A 16,030-nucleotide genomic window follows, 5' to 3' on the forward strand; every position below is an offset into this window, starting at 1 on the left:
CCGCCAAGTAAGAAGAAGAACAAGAAGAAGCGGAACTGTGCGCGTCCCCAATTTCACATAATTGGTGTCAACATCAAGTCCTAAAAATCATATTTATGTACAACTAAATTGTCAGTGAACATTTGAACCCCTCTCGGTCAAGACAGAAGGCCACCCCTTCCTGAGCCCGGTTCTGTCAGAGGTTTCTCCCTATTAAGAGGGAGTTTTTCCTCTCCACTGTCACCAAGTGCTTGCTCATAGGGGATTTGGGGGCTTTTTTTTAAACACCAACCACTGAAAAGTTCACTGACATCAAATTTAAGACTCAGCAAATATGGAAATGGATCATTCGTCATCAAGTGAGGAATCATCCATTTAAAACATGTTTGCTGAGTCATATTTAGTTGTATATAAATATGATTTCTGTCACACTAAGGCCAATCACAGACTAATTTGGACAATTGGTAAAAAATAAATAAATTGAAAAAATTGAAAAAAAGTAGTTGTGTCATTGTTTCGTGTAGATTTCAAATAACATGCCATTTTATGTCAACATATTTCTGTTACATTTGTAGTGCTCGTGGTTTTATATTCTTATGATCCTGTTTGTTTGATGAGTATATCCTTCTGCCTTACTTCACATATTTACTGCTGCTTGGCTAGCTTTAGTCATGCTAGCATCAGCACGGGTAGAAACAGATACACATCAGAGACATCACATGTAGCTTGTGTTTATGTTCAGAGTGACATCTGATTTAAAAGCAGGCAGCAAAGCACTGAGCAGCATATCAGTCAGCACAGAAAACAAATGCCATAAATGTCATCAATTAGGCTGGAATAATTTGTTTCTGGTGGCTTCTATTGTAAGTGCTTTACATTTCAGCATGGCATCCTGTATGTGTCCTACACTGAGGACACTTGAAACTGGTCATTTTCTTAGAATGGAGCTAAAGATAAAAACAAAACAAAACCAAACTTTCATAAGAAATCTTTATTCTGCAGTAAGGGACATTAAAAACCTAATAATGTTATCATTAAAAATATTAAAATGTGAAGTAAGAGCAAAATGTATGTTTGATACATTCAGTCATTTCATTTCAGTAGGTAAATAGTGTAAAACATATTTGCTTATATAGGAAATATCTGTTACACAGAGTGGTGATAGCATGACTCGTTCAAGGTAACAGTGAATGAGCAACAACTGGACTTAAATACATAAATAGCCCTTTTTGAACTAGAAGTCATAGTCATACATTTCATTCACACCTAGAGTAGCTTTTATAGTTTTAAGCTGACTGCAGCAAACTGCTGTACTGTCGAGGCTGGTCACACAGCCACAGCTTTATAAACCCTGATGCAGCTTTGTTGTATGCTGATTTGTTGTATGTATTACGCACATATGATTGTATGTGCGTAAATGGCCTAATCGATGCCGTTAGACACACAAATACAGTGGAGCACAAACATGCAACATATGCAACAGATGGTCTGCTGAATGGGCACAACAGAGATGGGGTTTTGTTTGCCTGGAGGTGAAAATAACCGGGTTATAAATCTGTCAAACCAACAGGGAAAACATAAGTGAGGTGTATCAGCTGATGTTGTTTTCAACCAATTCAAAGCACTACAATACCCAGAAATATAAAGGAAAACCTTGAGATGGCATTGAGATACACTCACGGGCATTACTAGATACAGACTCTGGCTACAAATGAGTTCACAAAGGACTGTTCTCTGTATTTTCTAGGAATTCTGCTTCTTTAGAAATCCTTATCATTGTAAAACAAACAAACTAAAAACATTATCAAGAACTGTCCTCTGAAGTTGGCGGAAAAAACAATAGAAATGTTTGGACATTTTTATTTCTCCGTACCGTATAAATTTTAACTGTACAAAAAGAAGCTGTAGCTATGTTTAAACAAAGAACGTGATTTACATTTTACCCTCCAACAAAAGGCTTAAGGACCAAAATAGAGGTGATGACTGTTTTTCACACTGCATATAATGCAAATGTATTTCTTGCCAGTCTGTGGAAACTGCTGCTTTATCAGCAACTTGCTTTCAACCACAAGCAGCTGTTGCTGATTCACTTGACAAATTCTGTTTAAAGTCATGCATGAATGCATGAGGGTGGTGTTTACACATGTAAACGTATATTCAAGTTTTATTGTTTTTCTAAACCATGAAAGGTACAGCTAACTTACAACCTTTACCAAGGTGAATGGTATATTTCTTAATTTTAAAAAAGATGATCCTAACCCATACCAGAGAGTAATTATTTCGCTCCTCATTTTAAAATAATAATAATAATAATCATGTGTTAGCTGTTTTCTTTTTCCCTACATACAATAAATATAAGCATCCCTCCCCTTGCCAACGACAGGTTGACCTTCCCCAGAAGAAAAATCTCCTTTTGAATAAAATGTTTTTAAACCAGGGTGGCATAAGCCAGCTAGGGCTTCCCTGTGCCTTTAAGGTTTCGTCTTTCATACTTTAGTATCATTTAAGTCCAAGAAGCACATGCTTGATTAACTGATCCTAAAGTGCCGATAGGTGTGACTGATCGTCTCTCTCTCTGTCCAGGATTTACCTTGTCTTTTCCCTGAATTGGTAAAGGAAGTGGACAGATGGAATATTTTTAACCAGTTGCTAAAACCAGATACCTGAAGATGGTGGGTTGGCCAATTAACCCAAAAACAAAAGTCAGCAGATGCGATAGTTTTAACATTGTCAGCTGGCCTCTTATATCCACTTTATGTCTCAAATTAAATGTTTTAAACATAAACTGTTAAATTTATGTTCAGAAGATTAAGCATTTTATAACATCACAGTAAATGTAACAGTTATATTTGTATGTATGTTGTTCTGCTTTTAAGTCTAATGTCATTTACAATTCTGTGTCTAAAGGTTCCTGCAGCTTCTAAAGTGGCACCACTAACAGATCAGAATTACCCAAGTTCGTTAAAATAAAATGATCCGCATGGCTGTTCTCCTTTATGTTTCATTAAAGTCTGGTAAAAAGGATTTGTGAGGTTAACCGCAAGTCAGCGACACTATGCGGACAAGAGTGTGATGAATTGAAGCGCTCAGGACCCAAATATGGATACATGGAAATGGGTTAGCCAAACTTAAACTTTAAGCAAGCCTTTAATTTTGTTTGCTGAAAGTCCATAAAGCAAAGTCCACCAGAAAAACAAACAATTCAAAAATGGCTGAAAAAAAAGAAAAGATTTTTAATAGATAGGAATGGCAGGACTACACATGCTAACACGCTGAGGGCTAATGGGAATTAGACACAGCTGGGAGAAAATGAGGTGCCCCAAATTAACACAATCACATGTGAGGGAGTAAAACTCAATATAAGACACAGAAGATAACTAACAAGCAGAATAAAACATGTACAACTAAGAATTCAATACTGAAAACACTAAGAAAATACATGAAGCCTGAAATGTAAACTGTAGACAAGAATCAAACAGAGAATATGTAATAATAAACTCAACGCGTCACGTCTACAGGAGCCAGTGAAACCTGTGCCATGAAGCACAGTTTTTGTGCTGATGTTAATGCCAGAGGAGGTTTAGAGCTCTGCAGTTACCGAGTGAGCAGAGAGTTGGTGACTCACACATCACACACAATCCCCGAGCTCAGTGAGTTCTTCATAATGAATATCAAGGAAAAGTGTTTATACACCAGAATCAAAGATTAGGAGGCGTGGCCAGCATTTTCATCAGCATGCTGTAGTTGTTAGACTTTGTTCTAATTTATAAAACAAAGACACAAGTCTGCTATGACTATGGATTAAAGAGAGGTAGTAAAAATGTTTACATATTAAAAATAAAAGCGTTTTCAGTTAACAGATTCATCTTTACATCTTTAAAATTGCGATAAAACAGGGAAACCATTGGATCTAATGTGAAACATATATGACACATTTCTATTGCATGTCCCAGTCCTAGCTGTGTCTAATATGTTTCACATTAAATCCAAAACACGGTTACATGAGTAGATCTATCAGAATGTGTGAAAGCTTTCATAAAAGACAGCACAGCCTCTCTGAGCAAACACCCAGGCATCACAGGATGTTTGAAATAAATATCTAAAGGGTCACGCTTTCAAAGCGTGGGGCAGCTGCCACGCTTTCATGTGTGGTCCCACCTACGTCACCGCCTGCCCCACACTGCTAGAGTGTGACATTTAGGCCCCTTTGTCTTCTTCTGAGTGGTTTCAGGTCTCTCTCTGCTAATTTTTTCCCTCAGAATCAGTGACAACTGCTGTGATGTGTAGGTGTACCGAGGCAGAGTTAAAGGAACTGGAAATCACAAAGGTGTGACATTAAAGTGAGAGGTCAGCGAGAGATAAGAGGAAGGGGTTCAACAAACCGACACCTTCACTGTTATTTCTTCAAAATATCAAGTGACTCAGCTGCTAAAACCCCGACAGCAAAAAGTCTCCTTTATAAGTAGCTCTATAGATTTATTAGCTTTTTGAGCAACAGACACTTATATGATCCATTGTTTCTCAATGTTTCCTTTGCTAGCTCTGAGACACATTAAGCGAAAACATGCTAGCTTTCCATCTTTGCTTTATCTTTGAATGAAACTTAAAAGTTAAATAAATTATTGTGGGAACTCTTTGTCGTTTTTAAGTCTAGCTTCTTTACAAATCAAATTGTTACATTTCAGAGCCAAACCAGCTAATTTTGTATTTGTGATAAGCTGAACTAGCTGTTAGCTTGCGTACAGCTGATATTAGACTGGCATCAATGTTCTCAAGCAACTTCTTGTAACACATAGAAGAACGTAGGTTACTGCCGATAAGAATTTGTTATAAAAGCGCTGATTTTTTTCTCATGCTCTCTCTTTGTGCTCTCCACTAACCTGTATTTAGGTTTTATCCTTGTTCTGATGTGACCTAAAACTTAACCTATGGATTATAAGGATAAAATATTCAAAACCCAACTCAGCATAAGGTGATACAGTTCAGCATTGGCCTCCGGCATAACCATAAACCTGAATTAAAACCTTTACAGAGCAACCACAATGGATCATTTCAATGAGGGTAGGATTGTAAGCAAGAATAGAACTAAAGTGAGGGAATCTAACGCTTCTATTTTCTGCTGAAAAAATAAATTATGACAGAAGGAAGACTAAGCCTCTGTTTACACTACAAACTTTTCAGACCAGGCAGCTTGAGGCTAAAGTCAAGGACAAGGTTATATGTTAATGAAGCTGAGCACGCACACAACAGGAAACCGGTTAAAGGATGAATAAATCCTATCATATCAAGCATTCGTGTTCAAATGTGAGGAGAGGAAGTGCCCCTCAGACTTTAATGACAAACTAAATATACAGACACGCTTGTGTCTTTCATAAATCACAGCAACCGGTGAAAACATAACTTTTTTTTTATAACAATTAGGTGATTATTTTTTATAAAATAGGTGGTTGTCTTGTGGTTTAATCCTGGTATAAATGTGCGAATTTTGGTTTGTTATTGTAGAAACTGAGCAGGTGAAATACCTGTCAAAATATCCCGTCACTGTAGGAATGAAGGGTTTATGATTTTCCTTTAATTAGTCATAGGGTGTCTGAATGAACAGTAAGAGGCTGCTAACAACATTGCTTGTCCCCATGGTGATAAATTGAGCATTGCATGAACAGAAGAGATGAGGCGTAATGGACGGTGACTATGGCATGGCACCTTTCATTAGTGCGTGCACAAAAATCAGAGGATGCAGAGGAAGTAATTTGAATAAAAGCTTGTCAGTGAAGGTCATTATCATCAGGAGAGTTGAACACAAACAGCTCCGGTCTAATCAGTGTCTGATGAGGCCATGTTCAGTTTGTGGAAGTCTGCTGCCTCCCTCATCTCCTGGTTTTATTAGTGAGGGAACACAGAGGTGAGACATTCTTCTTTATAACGTCGCTTCACTTTGTTGAGGTTTTCATTTATGGCCCGCAGTCTTAAGATCCCACAAGAACATTTCAATCAGGTTGAGTTCTGGACTTTTGCTGGGCTACTGCAACACCTTGATTATTTTCTTTATCAGTAATTCTGTTGCAGATTTGCTGCTGTACTTGGAATCTTTGTCCCATTGGATGACCAAATTTAGGCCAAGCTTTAGCTGTCAGACAGATGTCCTCACATTTGACTCCAGAGCACTTTGGTACAGAGGAGGAGTTTGTGATTGACTCAATGACTGCGAGGTGCACAGGTCCTGCGGCTGCAAAACAAGCCCAAATCATTACACCTCCACCACTGTGCTTCACTGTTGGTACGAGGTGTGTGGGCTAACATGCTGTGGATATTGTTCTGGAAGCCTTTGTTGGGATGCAGCTTTGCATACTTAAGTCTAGCTGGCATGTTCTTTCTAAAGGTAAGAGGCTTTCTCTTGGTAGTCGTTCAAAATAAGCAACACTTGTCGAGTCGTTTGTATAGTTTCTTTAAGAACTTTAACATTTAACTGAGGCCTGTAGAGTCTGAGGTGTAGCACTTGGGTTTTTCTGTATCTCTGAGTATTGTATGGTCATTGATCTTGGGGTCAATTTACTGGCCTTATAAAACTTCCCCAGACCACAAAACCTAAAGAGGGTGTACTTTCTTTTTACCGTGACTGTGGGAAGTTAGACATTTTCTGCAGCAGTTGGTGGGGACCAAAAGTAGAGCTAAAAGTGAGATACTGTAACTAATACTGTAACTAAAAACTTTATATTACCCACAAGCTTCCACGGACATTCTTAAACTTCACAACAATATATTAGGCCTCAGGGGACACGTGTACCTGGGCTGGCTAAGCATTCGACCTTGACCTTCATTGTAATTTGACCTTGAAACCATTTCGAGTAATCCCAAAAGGTTGATTCTATTCATCTGGAAATAGCGTTTTCAGTGGGAGAAACATTTCATCACTTATCCACAGCTTCACTGTGCTAATGTGAAATCCCTCAGTCAGAACATGGTATATCATCTTTAGATGGAAACTAGTGAACTCTAACTTTTCATGGATGCCTGGATGTTTAACTTCATATACTGTATTACACCTGATAGAGCAGCCACACTGACCATTTTATTACAGATGAAACGATGTAGACAGTTTGTAACTCCAAGTGTTGCCACAGTGTTTCTTTTTCTTTGGGACATGAAGCGAAGTTTGGACCCAGAAACAGCTAATGACATCAGACTTAAAGACTGGATAATTAAAACATTCTGATGTCAGGATGTTGTAATAAAAACATCATAAAATATCAAAGTATTAGTACAGCCCTCATTCTTAGGGGGATTTACACTCTTTGAATACTCTTCTTCAGTGCTATTTTAAATAATTCTCATTATTTATGCTCCTGCTCTTTTTATTGGCACACTCTTACACCTTCCTTTTGGCCTCTTGCATCAGCTTAGTTTAGCTTGTTATCGCTTTCTGTTTTGCACTACGGTGCTTTTGAAGCTAATGGGAATCTTGCAAGTTTAGCCATTTAAAAAAAATTTTTTTAATTGTTAGTTGTAGCCACTAACAGTGTAGCAGGCAAAGACAAAGACACACATGCATAAACGCACACACAACTCTTTGTACCGAAACCCTCACAGACACTTAACCTCAGCTGATTCACCTCGAGGATATGCATTTTTTGTCTTTAATGAATTCAGTTCCTGATCTCGTACTGGCTTCTAACCAGCTGCTGGCAAGTCAACACAGTAAGCGCTACGTGGAGCAACGAGCATTCTCAGAAATTTATATCATGAGGACTGACAGTTTTCAGGCAGATGCGAGATTGTGAGTAATGGTGAAGATGTGGGCTTTTGTTCACTACATGCTAGACACGCTGAATAAACTCTATAAAATTGTCTGGGTGCAAAAATAAAATGTAATTAGCGTGAGAGGAAAATGTGAGTCATAATGAGACTAGAAGCAAATGGAAACATTAAATATCAAAAACGAACAGAAGTTTTTTTCGTTCTCGAGCCTGCCCTTTAGTGCGACTAGTCCTGTTAATGATTTATCTCATTACAGCCTCTTTTAGATTATTTAAATGTTATTTTTTTAATCTTTAAAAGACAGCAGAAGTAAAAGTGCATTGTACCTTGTACTTGTGACATGTGCAATGACAATAAAGTTGAATTCTATTCTATTCTATTCTATTCTAAAAGTTGTTTCAGTCCATGTGTTCGCTTGGTTTTAATGGCATCATAACCTCGATGTAAGTATAAATTACAGTACAGACGTGCAGGAGATGCAGTATAGTCGTGGCTGTGTGGACCCTGTAACCCCAGTCCCAGCGAGACACCGTTGTCCATTTATGAGTCCTTCATAAAGATCGTAATCATAAGAATCAGACTTTGACCCTTCACCTGGAGCCACTTTGCCCTGGGAGGGCCTACTGGGGCAAATAGGCCTCAGGGGCATACATAAACCTCTCCATCTTTTTAAGGCGCCTATTCATGGACGATTCATGATGAGGGTTCCTCCTTGTCATGGTGCTCCAAATACCAAAGGTTGGAGCAGTTGCATGTATTCAAGTCTTCCCCCGCAATTGCCCCACTTTCTCCTTGCTTTCCTGTCTACTCTCTGCACCGTACTGCCAAATAAAGACTATAAATAGAATTAAACAAAAGAAAATCATCCCACAACACTGAAATTTAGAACGGAAACTGTAACACTTTGATAAGAGATGACTGTACTGTACTGGATGTTATCTGAGGAGAAAGCAAAACTTAATTATGGCAAAAGCCTTCAGCTTGTCCTTCACAACAAAACGAATTTGTTCCAGGTGGCATGTGCCAGAAACATCATTATGGTGAGAGTATAATGAATTAAAACAGTCAAGGTATGAGGACACCAAAGCATTCATCCATCCTTCAACTCCTTTGTCTTGTTTTTGCAAATTCAAATCATCAAATTGTAAATGTGATATCAAGAGGCATCTTTGTGCTTCATGACTTGTGGCTCGATTTGACCCCATACATTAAGGAACTTCAGGAAGGAAACTATTTTCGCATATTTTCTGTAGATGATGATTTTCCTCACTTTTTCAAAACTTTGTCTTTGTGAATTTGAATCATACAGCTTCGACTGCCCATAATTGGCAACCATAAGCTTGATTGTTGATGAATCAGGAGAATAATGGCAGAATAATTGCACAGACATGTTTAAAGTCCAGTGGCCCCTGTGATTAACCTGTATGTTGGCTTTCCTGTCTGGAGGTTGGCATCAGCGTGTATTGGATAGATCTTGTTCAAAGTCCTAAGCTGACATAGAAGGGGGTCAATTAGCCTGCAGTTCTGTTTGTGTTTTTGATGTTAAAACAACAATAAAGCAATCTCATGAAGGTGCCGTCATTAAAAACCTCAAAGAACCACCTGATGCTCAAAGGTCAACTTGCCATCGAGCACAGCGTGACAGCATTTGTACTACTGCTTAAACTCCACAGCCGAGAGAATCATAATATCTACGAGCATCTCTCCAAGAAGCAGCACTACACCACTCTGAAACCTCTGCAGGGTCTTTATTGCTCAGCAGAAACACAATTACTGAGTCATCTGTACACTTAGAAGTATGGTGCCTCATGAATTGGGCACCTGTTAGTGTACAACACAAATAAAACACACCCCTGAAACCATCAGGTGGATTTACTTCATTATATCAAACACGTAGAGGTTTGGGCCTGCAGGTGTAGGGTGTTTTTGGGCACCTCCTGGCATTTTCTCCTCTCTTTGACATAAACTCTGACATAAACATTTATGTGAGTCTGTGACTGTGTGCATGCGGTATATACACAATTATATATACACAGATATACAACATACAGCTGTAATGGCTGGTTAAATGCATGTATTTCTGGAGGCAGATGGGTCTGCCTATCGTGCACTAAATCAAAAATGCATTTCACTTTAGAATATTTTATCTTGTGCTGATAAAAATAGCAGTGCTATTGTACAATAATGTTATTTTTTAATTCAATTTCTGCAGTTCTTCCTGGTCATTCTGGAAGTCTGGACTCCCAAATATAACTAAATATTTATAATTTGAATTGTTTTAATATTTAAAAAATGTTATTTATTTAGAAACAATTTCTGATGGCAGCAAATTTGAAAAGATGGTCAGGAAACATGAAAAACTGCCCGTGGAGTCCGGTCAGAGGGAGTTATACTGACAGCTGCAGACGGCTGAATAGTAATTTGGCTCAAAGTCTTTTCTCCTCGGTGCTGCCGTGCCCATGCCTGCCTGTCTGACTGACTGACTTCATATTTGTGGAAACAACACACTAAACAGCTTTATCTGAGAAACACTGCAGTCCTGCCTGCTTTTGTACTTACTTGGTGATGTATGAAACGTTACTGCCATGCATAAAAGTTTTAGACTTGCGCTCCTTTACATTAATCTGAGAACACATTACATATTGGCATCTATTGGGCAGCAATACAGAAAAACATCTGGCATCCAGCAGTTTTCAGTCTTCACCAAGACTGTGATAAAGATTCTTAGTCATTTATACACCTCACTGCATTTAATTATTTGCTATTATTAATCTATGTCTCTCTTCCACAGCATGTCTTTGTCCTGTCTTCATCCACTCACCCCCAACTCGACCCTCCCTGAGCCTGGTTCTGATGGAGGTTTCTTCCTGTAAAAGGGAGTTTTTCTTTCCCACTGTTGCCAAAGCGATTGCATAGGGAGTCATATGATTGTTGGGGTTTTTCCTGTTTTCTTTGTATCATTGTAGGGTCTTTCCCTTACAACATAAAGTGCCTTGAGGCAACTGTTGTTGTGATTTGGGGCTGTACAAATAAAACTGAATTAGATTTTTATGTGGGGTTCAATTTACTAAGGCACTGAATAAAAATTACATTTTAGTCAATTTATTTGACTAAAATGGAATTTGATAATGTTTCATTCAAGCGTTATCAAATGGCTAGATTGCTTTGTTGTACTTATGTTCATAGATTAAGATCGGTCATAATTAGGTCATTCTGCAGAACAAATGATCACAAGCACAGCAGTAAATCTAATGTCAGATCTCGACCTAATTGAAACACTGTGGTTGGACCTGAGTGCTGTACATAAACAAAAACCTACAAACCTCAATGAACTGAATCAACACTCCTCCACAACAATGTGAGACTGATACGATCATACAGAAAACGATTACTTCAATTTACTTCAAGTTATTCCTGCTAAAGGTGGTTCTACAAGCACCTGAATCGCAGGCTGTAGTTATTCATTTTGGTTTAATTTTAGTTGAAACTGACTGGCACAGTGTAATATGTCTTGTGTTTTTGTTCCTTTCAGGTTGCGTTTAACAAATTCTGAGACCTGATATAGACCAAATACGCACGCAACAAAAACTACATAGTGTTGCTTTAAGTGCACGTAAGGATGAAGGTTAAAAAGACATTTCTTGCTATGATGTCCTTTGAGATGTTCCCTCTGTTATGGGGTTAAAACACAGCGAGAGAGCAGGAGGAAGACAAGGCGAAGCACTAAGATAAGGTCTTGAATGCTTTAGACACTGCTGGTTACCATGGTAAATGGATGGAAGTCTCTACATTTCTCAGGCTTCGCACACATACTGCACACAGAGGGTTTGACAACGTATCACGCATGCATAAGTTGTGAAAACACAGGCGATAGCTGATTATAGACTTGTTGCTGAAGGTTTTTGCAGCGCTGAGACCTCGATGAGAATGACAGATAAAAACTACCAGCTTCTTCCCTCTACTGTTTCCTTGTTGGTCATCTGATGGAGGCTGTTAGCCTGACAGGACAGGAAGAGGCTCATTGTGGTGGAAGTGGTTACATAAGATCTTTTTTTTTAATGCATTTGTGTTGTGCATATACTGGCACAATGAGGCACATAATGCATGTGCACACATAAAACACACAGTGTCAGCACAATAAAAGCAGCCAAAAGCACAGCGCCCTTCCAGGGATACGCTCTGGGACGCTTTTCTCACAGCCACAGAGTTCAGCAACCGGACATTTTGATAGAGCAGCTGAGATTGTGATGGACAGATAGAGACAGGAGGAACAGAAACAGAAAACTTCACGGTTGACTTCTTTTAGAACAATCATGAAAGAAAGAAAGCGAAAATAAAAACAGCTCAGGCAGTTTTAATACGTGTGCATAGCCAGTGTTTTGGTGTAGGCATTCCTCAGATGTTATTCAAGCTCCTAAGGCCAATCACACGTTGACGCTCAGAGAGAAACGTGGTGAAACTTGTCTCACTCGACCTCAGACTGTTAAAAATCAACTTCCTTGGTTATGTTTAGTGGGAAATGCCAATGTAATCACAACACAGCATAAGATAAAAAAAAATCTTCTTCCCCTGCCTACAGGAATATCAAGTTCTTACTATACATCAGAGCACATTTCATTCATAAATGAATGCTTTTATCTTTGTGTGCCTGAGCTGCTGTGAATATCAAGTGATTGCAGGCGACTTCACGTAAACAAAATAAGAAGCGACTTTTTCATCTCTCATCAAGCCGACAACAAGATAATCAACATTCAGTCAGATTTTAGAGTGAAATAAAGTTCAAAAGCTACCTCTGTCACATAGATGAGTGGAATATCACTGTAGTTCTTCCTCATGTCTCCTCTTCCTCACACCCTGAGGTCAAAGTGCATTCCAGCGTGGTTTTCAGGAGACCTCTGAAATCACCACAGAGCTCTGTCTGGCTCTTTGAAGTTTTACGACTCCCCTCTAAGAGGAGGCAGTAGTGTGTGTGCCTGTCTGTCGACTTCTGTGTGCAATGCAACTGTCTTATTGTGAAATCTAGTGCTTCCTGTCTCAGCAGAGCTGTCAGAGCTCCACCAGCACTGCACTCACTCCTCCTGAGCTGCCCTGTTCTTTTACTCTCCTCACACACTTGTGCCTTTCAGGCGGAAAAGCCACCTTAAAAGGCATGAGGGAGCCTGAGTAGGAATTGTCCTGATCCTTATCGGCCACCCTCCACCGGCCGGGACACACTTTGCACACATTAACAACAACAACAGCAATTCTCCACTGCCAGTCAAAAGGGAAGAAGCAGAGGATTATGTGATGAGGAGGGACTGAGATAGGGACAGCCTTGGAGAGAGGGAGGGAGGTTTAAGGGAATGAAAGAGTGTGGGAATGCTGAGTTAATGCAGGAATCTCCTGCTCCCTGAGGGTGAACGCACTCTACAGGACAGAGACTCTGACAGCACTGCTAATCTGCAGCGTCAGATAACAGCCTCTGTGTGTGTGTGTTTGTGTGTGCTGGACTTTGCACCCGCTCCCACTCAAACTACACACATAGAGGACAATAAACAGGGCATATTTATTATCTCTTTATTGTTATTATTAACAATTCCACTGAAGAGTGAGGAATTTTAGTAATATCTGCTTGCTAATGTCTCAGGGCTATAATCCTCATATCCTTCTGAATACCTTTAAACGATGACGCTGGTGACACTTTTCCACAGTGTAAACCAACAATGATTTAATGCAGTCAGTATAACGTCCAGAGCATAAACTGTTTATAAAAGAGGAGAGTAATCGCCCTGACGTTACGCACTGGCTGATTGGCTCAACCATGAGCCAATAAAAGAGAGCCAATCTACTTCCCTATTTGTACAGATATTGGGGCAATTGCAAAATAGCACGAGTAATAAATATATAAAATATGCATTTGCATGCTTGCTGATTGGTTCAGTAAATTTTACCACCATAGACAATGTAAAAGATGAAGGCAGCTACAATGATGTCATCCAGTGCATTTAAAAGGCTAAAAGTCTGAATTTTGATGCTTTTTTGGAGGCAGGTGATTTTGTATATGGAGGAAGGAGCTAACTCTTGCAAGAATGAAAAACAAGCTGCAAAGTGTCACAATCCTGGCATTTACTTGAACTGTCAAGTTGAACCCCAAACCTGCAAGAAGCAATACCTTCCTGAAACACACCTGCCTGTCCGCTCTCCATCACTGTTCCTTCAGTTGTTCTGGCTGCTGACCTTTTTATATTTTATTTTTATTTCTCCTGTGTAGAGACTTGCTTCAAGTGGCCACTGAAGGAACTGCAGATTTTGGCACTTTTGCATTGCCTTATTTTTCCTTTGTCTGAGGTTACAGCTTATTGCTTGCTTTATGATCATTTGGGTCATTTTGAATCTGTGCAAAGGGGCATGAGGGCCGGGCTGCGCAGATATGCTTGTGTGCAGTTTACCAAGGAGACCAAGCAGCCCACACACCTGTTTTTTGTCACACTGCCCCCAGGGGACGGTAAACAGCTAAAACATTAAAGCTGCTCAAAGGCTGTGCATAGAAGCAACACGGAACAATTTCCCACATACTCCAGAGACTTTATTCCACTGTGTCTGTGAAGCTCTGCTGCTATTATAATGAACCAGGCTTCACTGAAGGGCATGCTGCTTCATTACTATGGAAAATACACAGTAGTTTTTAGTAAAACTGCTCACTAGATCGCAAAATGTTCATTAAAACAACTCACCAACATTGCAATATCTATTTAAGTGACATTTATTACAATTATTAAGCCAAACATTGGATCGGCAGTTATATTTGATTTTGGTACCATCTGGAACAAAATGTCCTTCTGCAAATATGAACCTTTTTATTTATTTGAAAAAACCTGGACATGCAGTTTCACGTCTCAGAAACTAGAAATTGAGGTCATGACACACAAGTACCAAACATTGGCAGAAGGAAATACTTTCCAAGTTGTGTGCTCCTAACACAACCTTTACAGGAGTCCTATTATTCTGTACCTCGTTTTCTCTCATACATGCGCTGCCAGGTTGTGGCTGTGGTTCAGCTGCACAGGGTCATCTACCATCTACTGAGTGGGAGGTCAGAAGTTTGATCCCTTGTATCCCTGGGCGAAATACTGAACCCCACGTTGGCCATGATGCATCCATCTGTCACCTCTGTTAAAGCAGGCGGCATGGAGATGAGGGAGTGAGGACCCAAATGCAGACAACGGAGATGGAGGTGGATATTAACAGAACCTAAGCCTTAATTTTACACGAACAGAAGAATAAAAGCAAAGACTGACTAACACAGAGCTAACAAAACCTATACTGGGAAAACTAAACACTACATGACAGCTTAACAACAAACAAGAAACCTAAAAAGCTGGAAACACAAGGACAACAAAAGAAAAGGAAATGCAAAAAAACGATTACAGAGAGAAGACAGAGGACTAAATACACAAGAGGGTAACGAAGGAACACTCTGGCACTAATCTCACACACACACACACACACACAAGACAGGGAGGAAGCAAAACAGAATGCACAAACACAGGACACAGGACTGTCAAAGTAAAACAGGAAACCAGAAAAAACTAGATGCAACACGGAGCACACAAGGGAGGCATAGAAACAAAACCTAAACACTAGAAATCCCCAAAATTCAGAATACGAATAATCAAAAACATAAACATTGGATCACTAGACACAGGACCATGACACCATCAGAGTGCTCATGGGTAATGAGAGGACTCAAGGACAAATGTTTCAAATAATGAGTTCAGTTTAAAGTTCAGATTTAAGACTTTCTACTCTTGGCTCTGTGTGGTGTCAGTAAGAGTGGTCATATCAACTAGAGACAGTTAAGCATGTTTAGTGTACTGACCTCCTTTCTTATGTCTCCATGTTCATATTTTGCTAGTGTCTACAGAGTCCCTCCATCTTATCGTTGTCTTCATCGTTTCTACTTCCTGTTTTACTTTGGTAACTGCGTTTCTTCGACCTCCCCTTTGCCCATCCATCCATTTTCTCCTTATCAAATTCAGGGTCAGGAAGCCTATCCCATCTGCCGCTGGCCAAAAGGTGGAGTCTTTTCTGAATAATTAGAATGTAGTATTTCCTCTTCTCTTGCCTTCCCTAACTCTCTGTAGTCTCCTGTCTAATTTTCCTGCTCCCCCTTGTTTTGGAGTTTTGTTATTTTCCTGATGGTGTACATTTGGATTATTCTGTAGATCCTCCTCATTTTTTTCTGTTACTTTTTCAAAAGTTAACATTTACTCTGATGCCTTTACCCCTAAGTGAAGCCCTGCATTTGGGTTCGCTA

General features: G+C 39.5%; 1 protein-coding gene across 1 annotated transcript in view; it reads right to left on the minus strand.

Moving 5' to 3' along the window:
* The window catches only part of tmcc3 (transmembrane and coiled-coil domain family 3), a 199,299-nt gene extending 186,474 nt beyond the window's left edge, over positions 1-12,825 (minus strand). The window contains exon 1 of the mRNA XM_085386228.1: positions 12,525-12,825. Within this exon, the coding sequence (XP_085242354.1) occupies positions 12,525-12,569 (45 nt within the window). The 5' untranslated portion in view covers positions 12,570-12,825. The remainder of the gene's footprint in view (positions 1-12,524) is intronic.
* Positions 12,826-16,030: the final 3,205 nt, after the last annotated feature.

The sequence above is a fragment of the Rhamphochromis longiceps genome, linkage group LG17 (genome assembly GCF_057381845.1).
Source record: "Rhamphochromis longiceps isolate RC_006_pf linkage group LG17, R_longiceps_female_GT1.1, whole genome shotgun sequence".
Classification (NCBI taxonomy): domain Eukaryota; kingdom Metazoa; phylum Chordata; class Actinopteri; order Cichliformes; family Cichlidae; genus Rhamphochromis; species Rhamphochromis longiceps.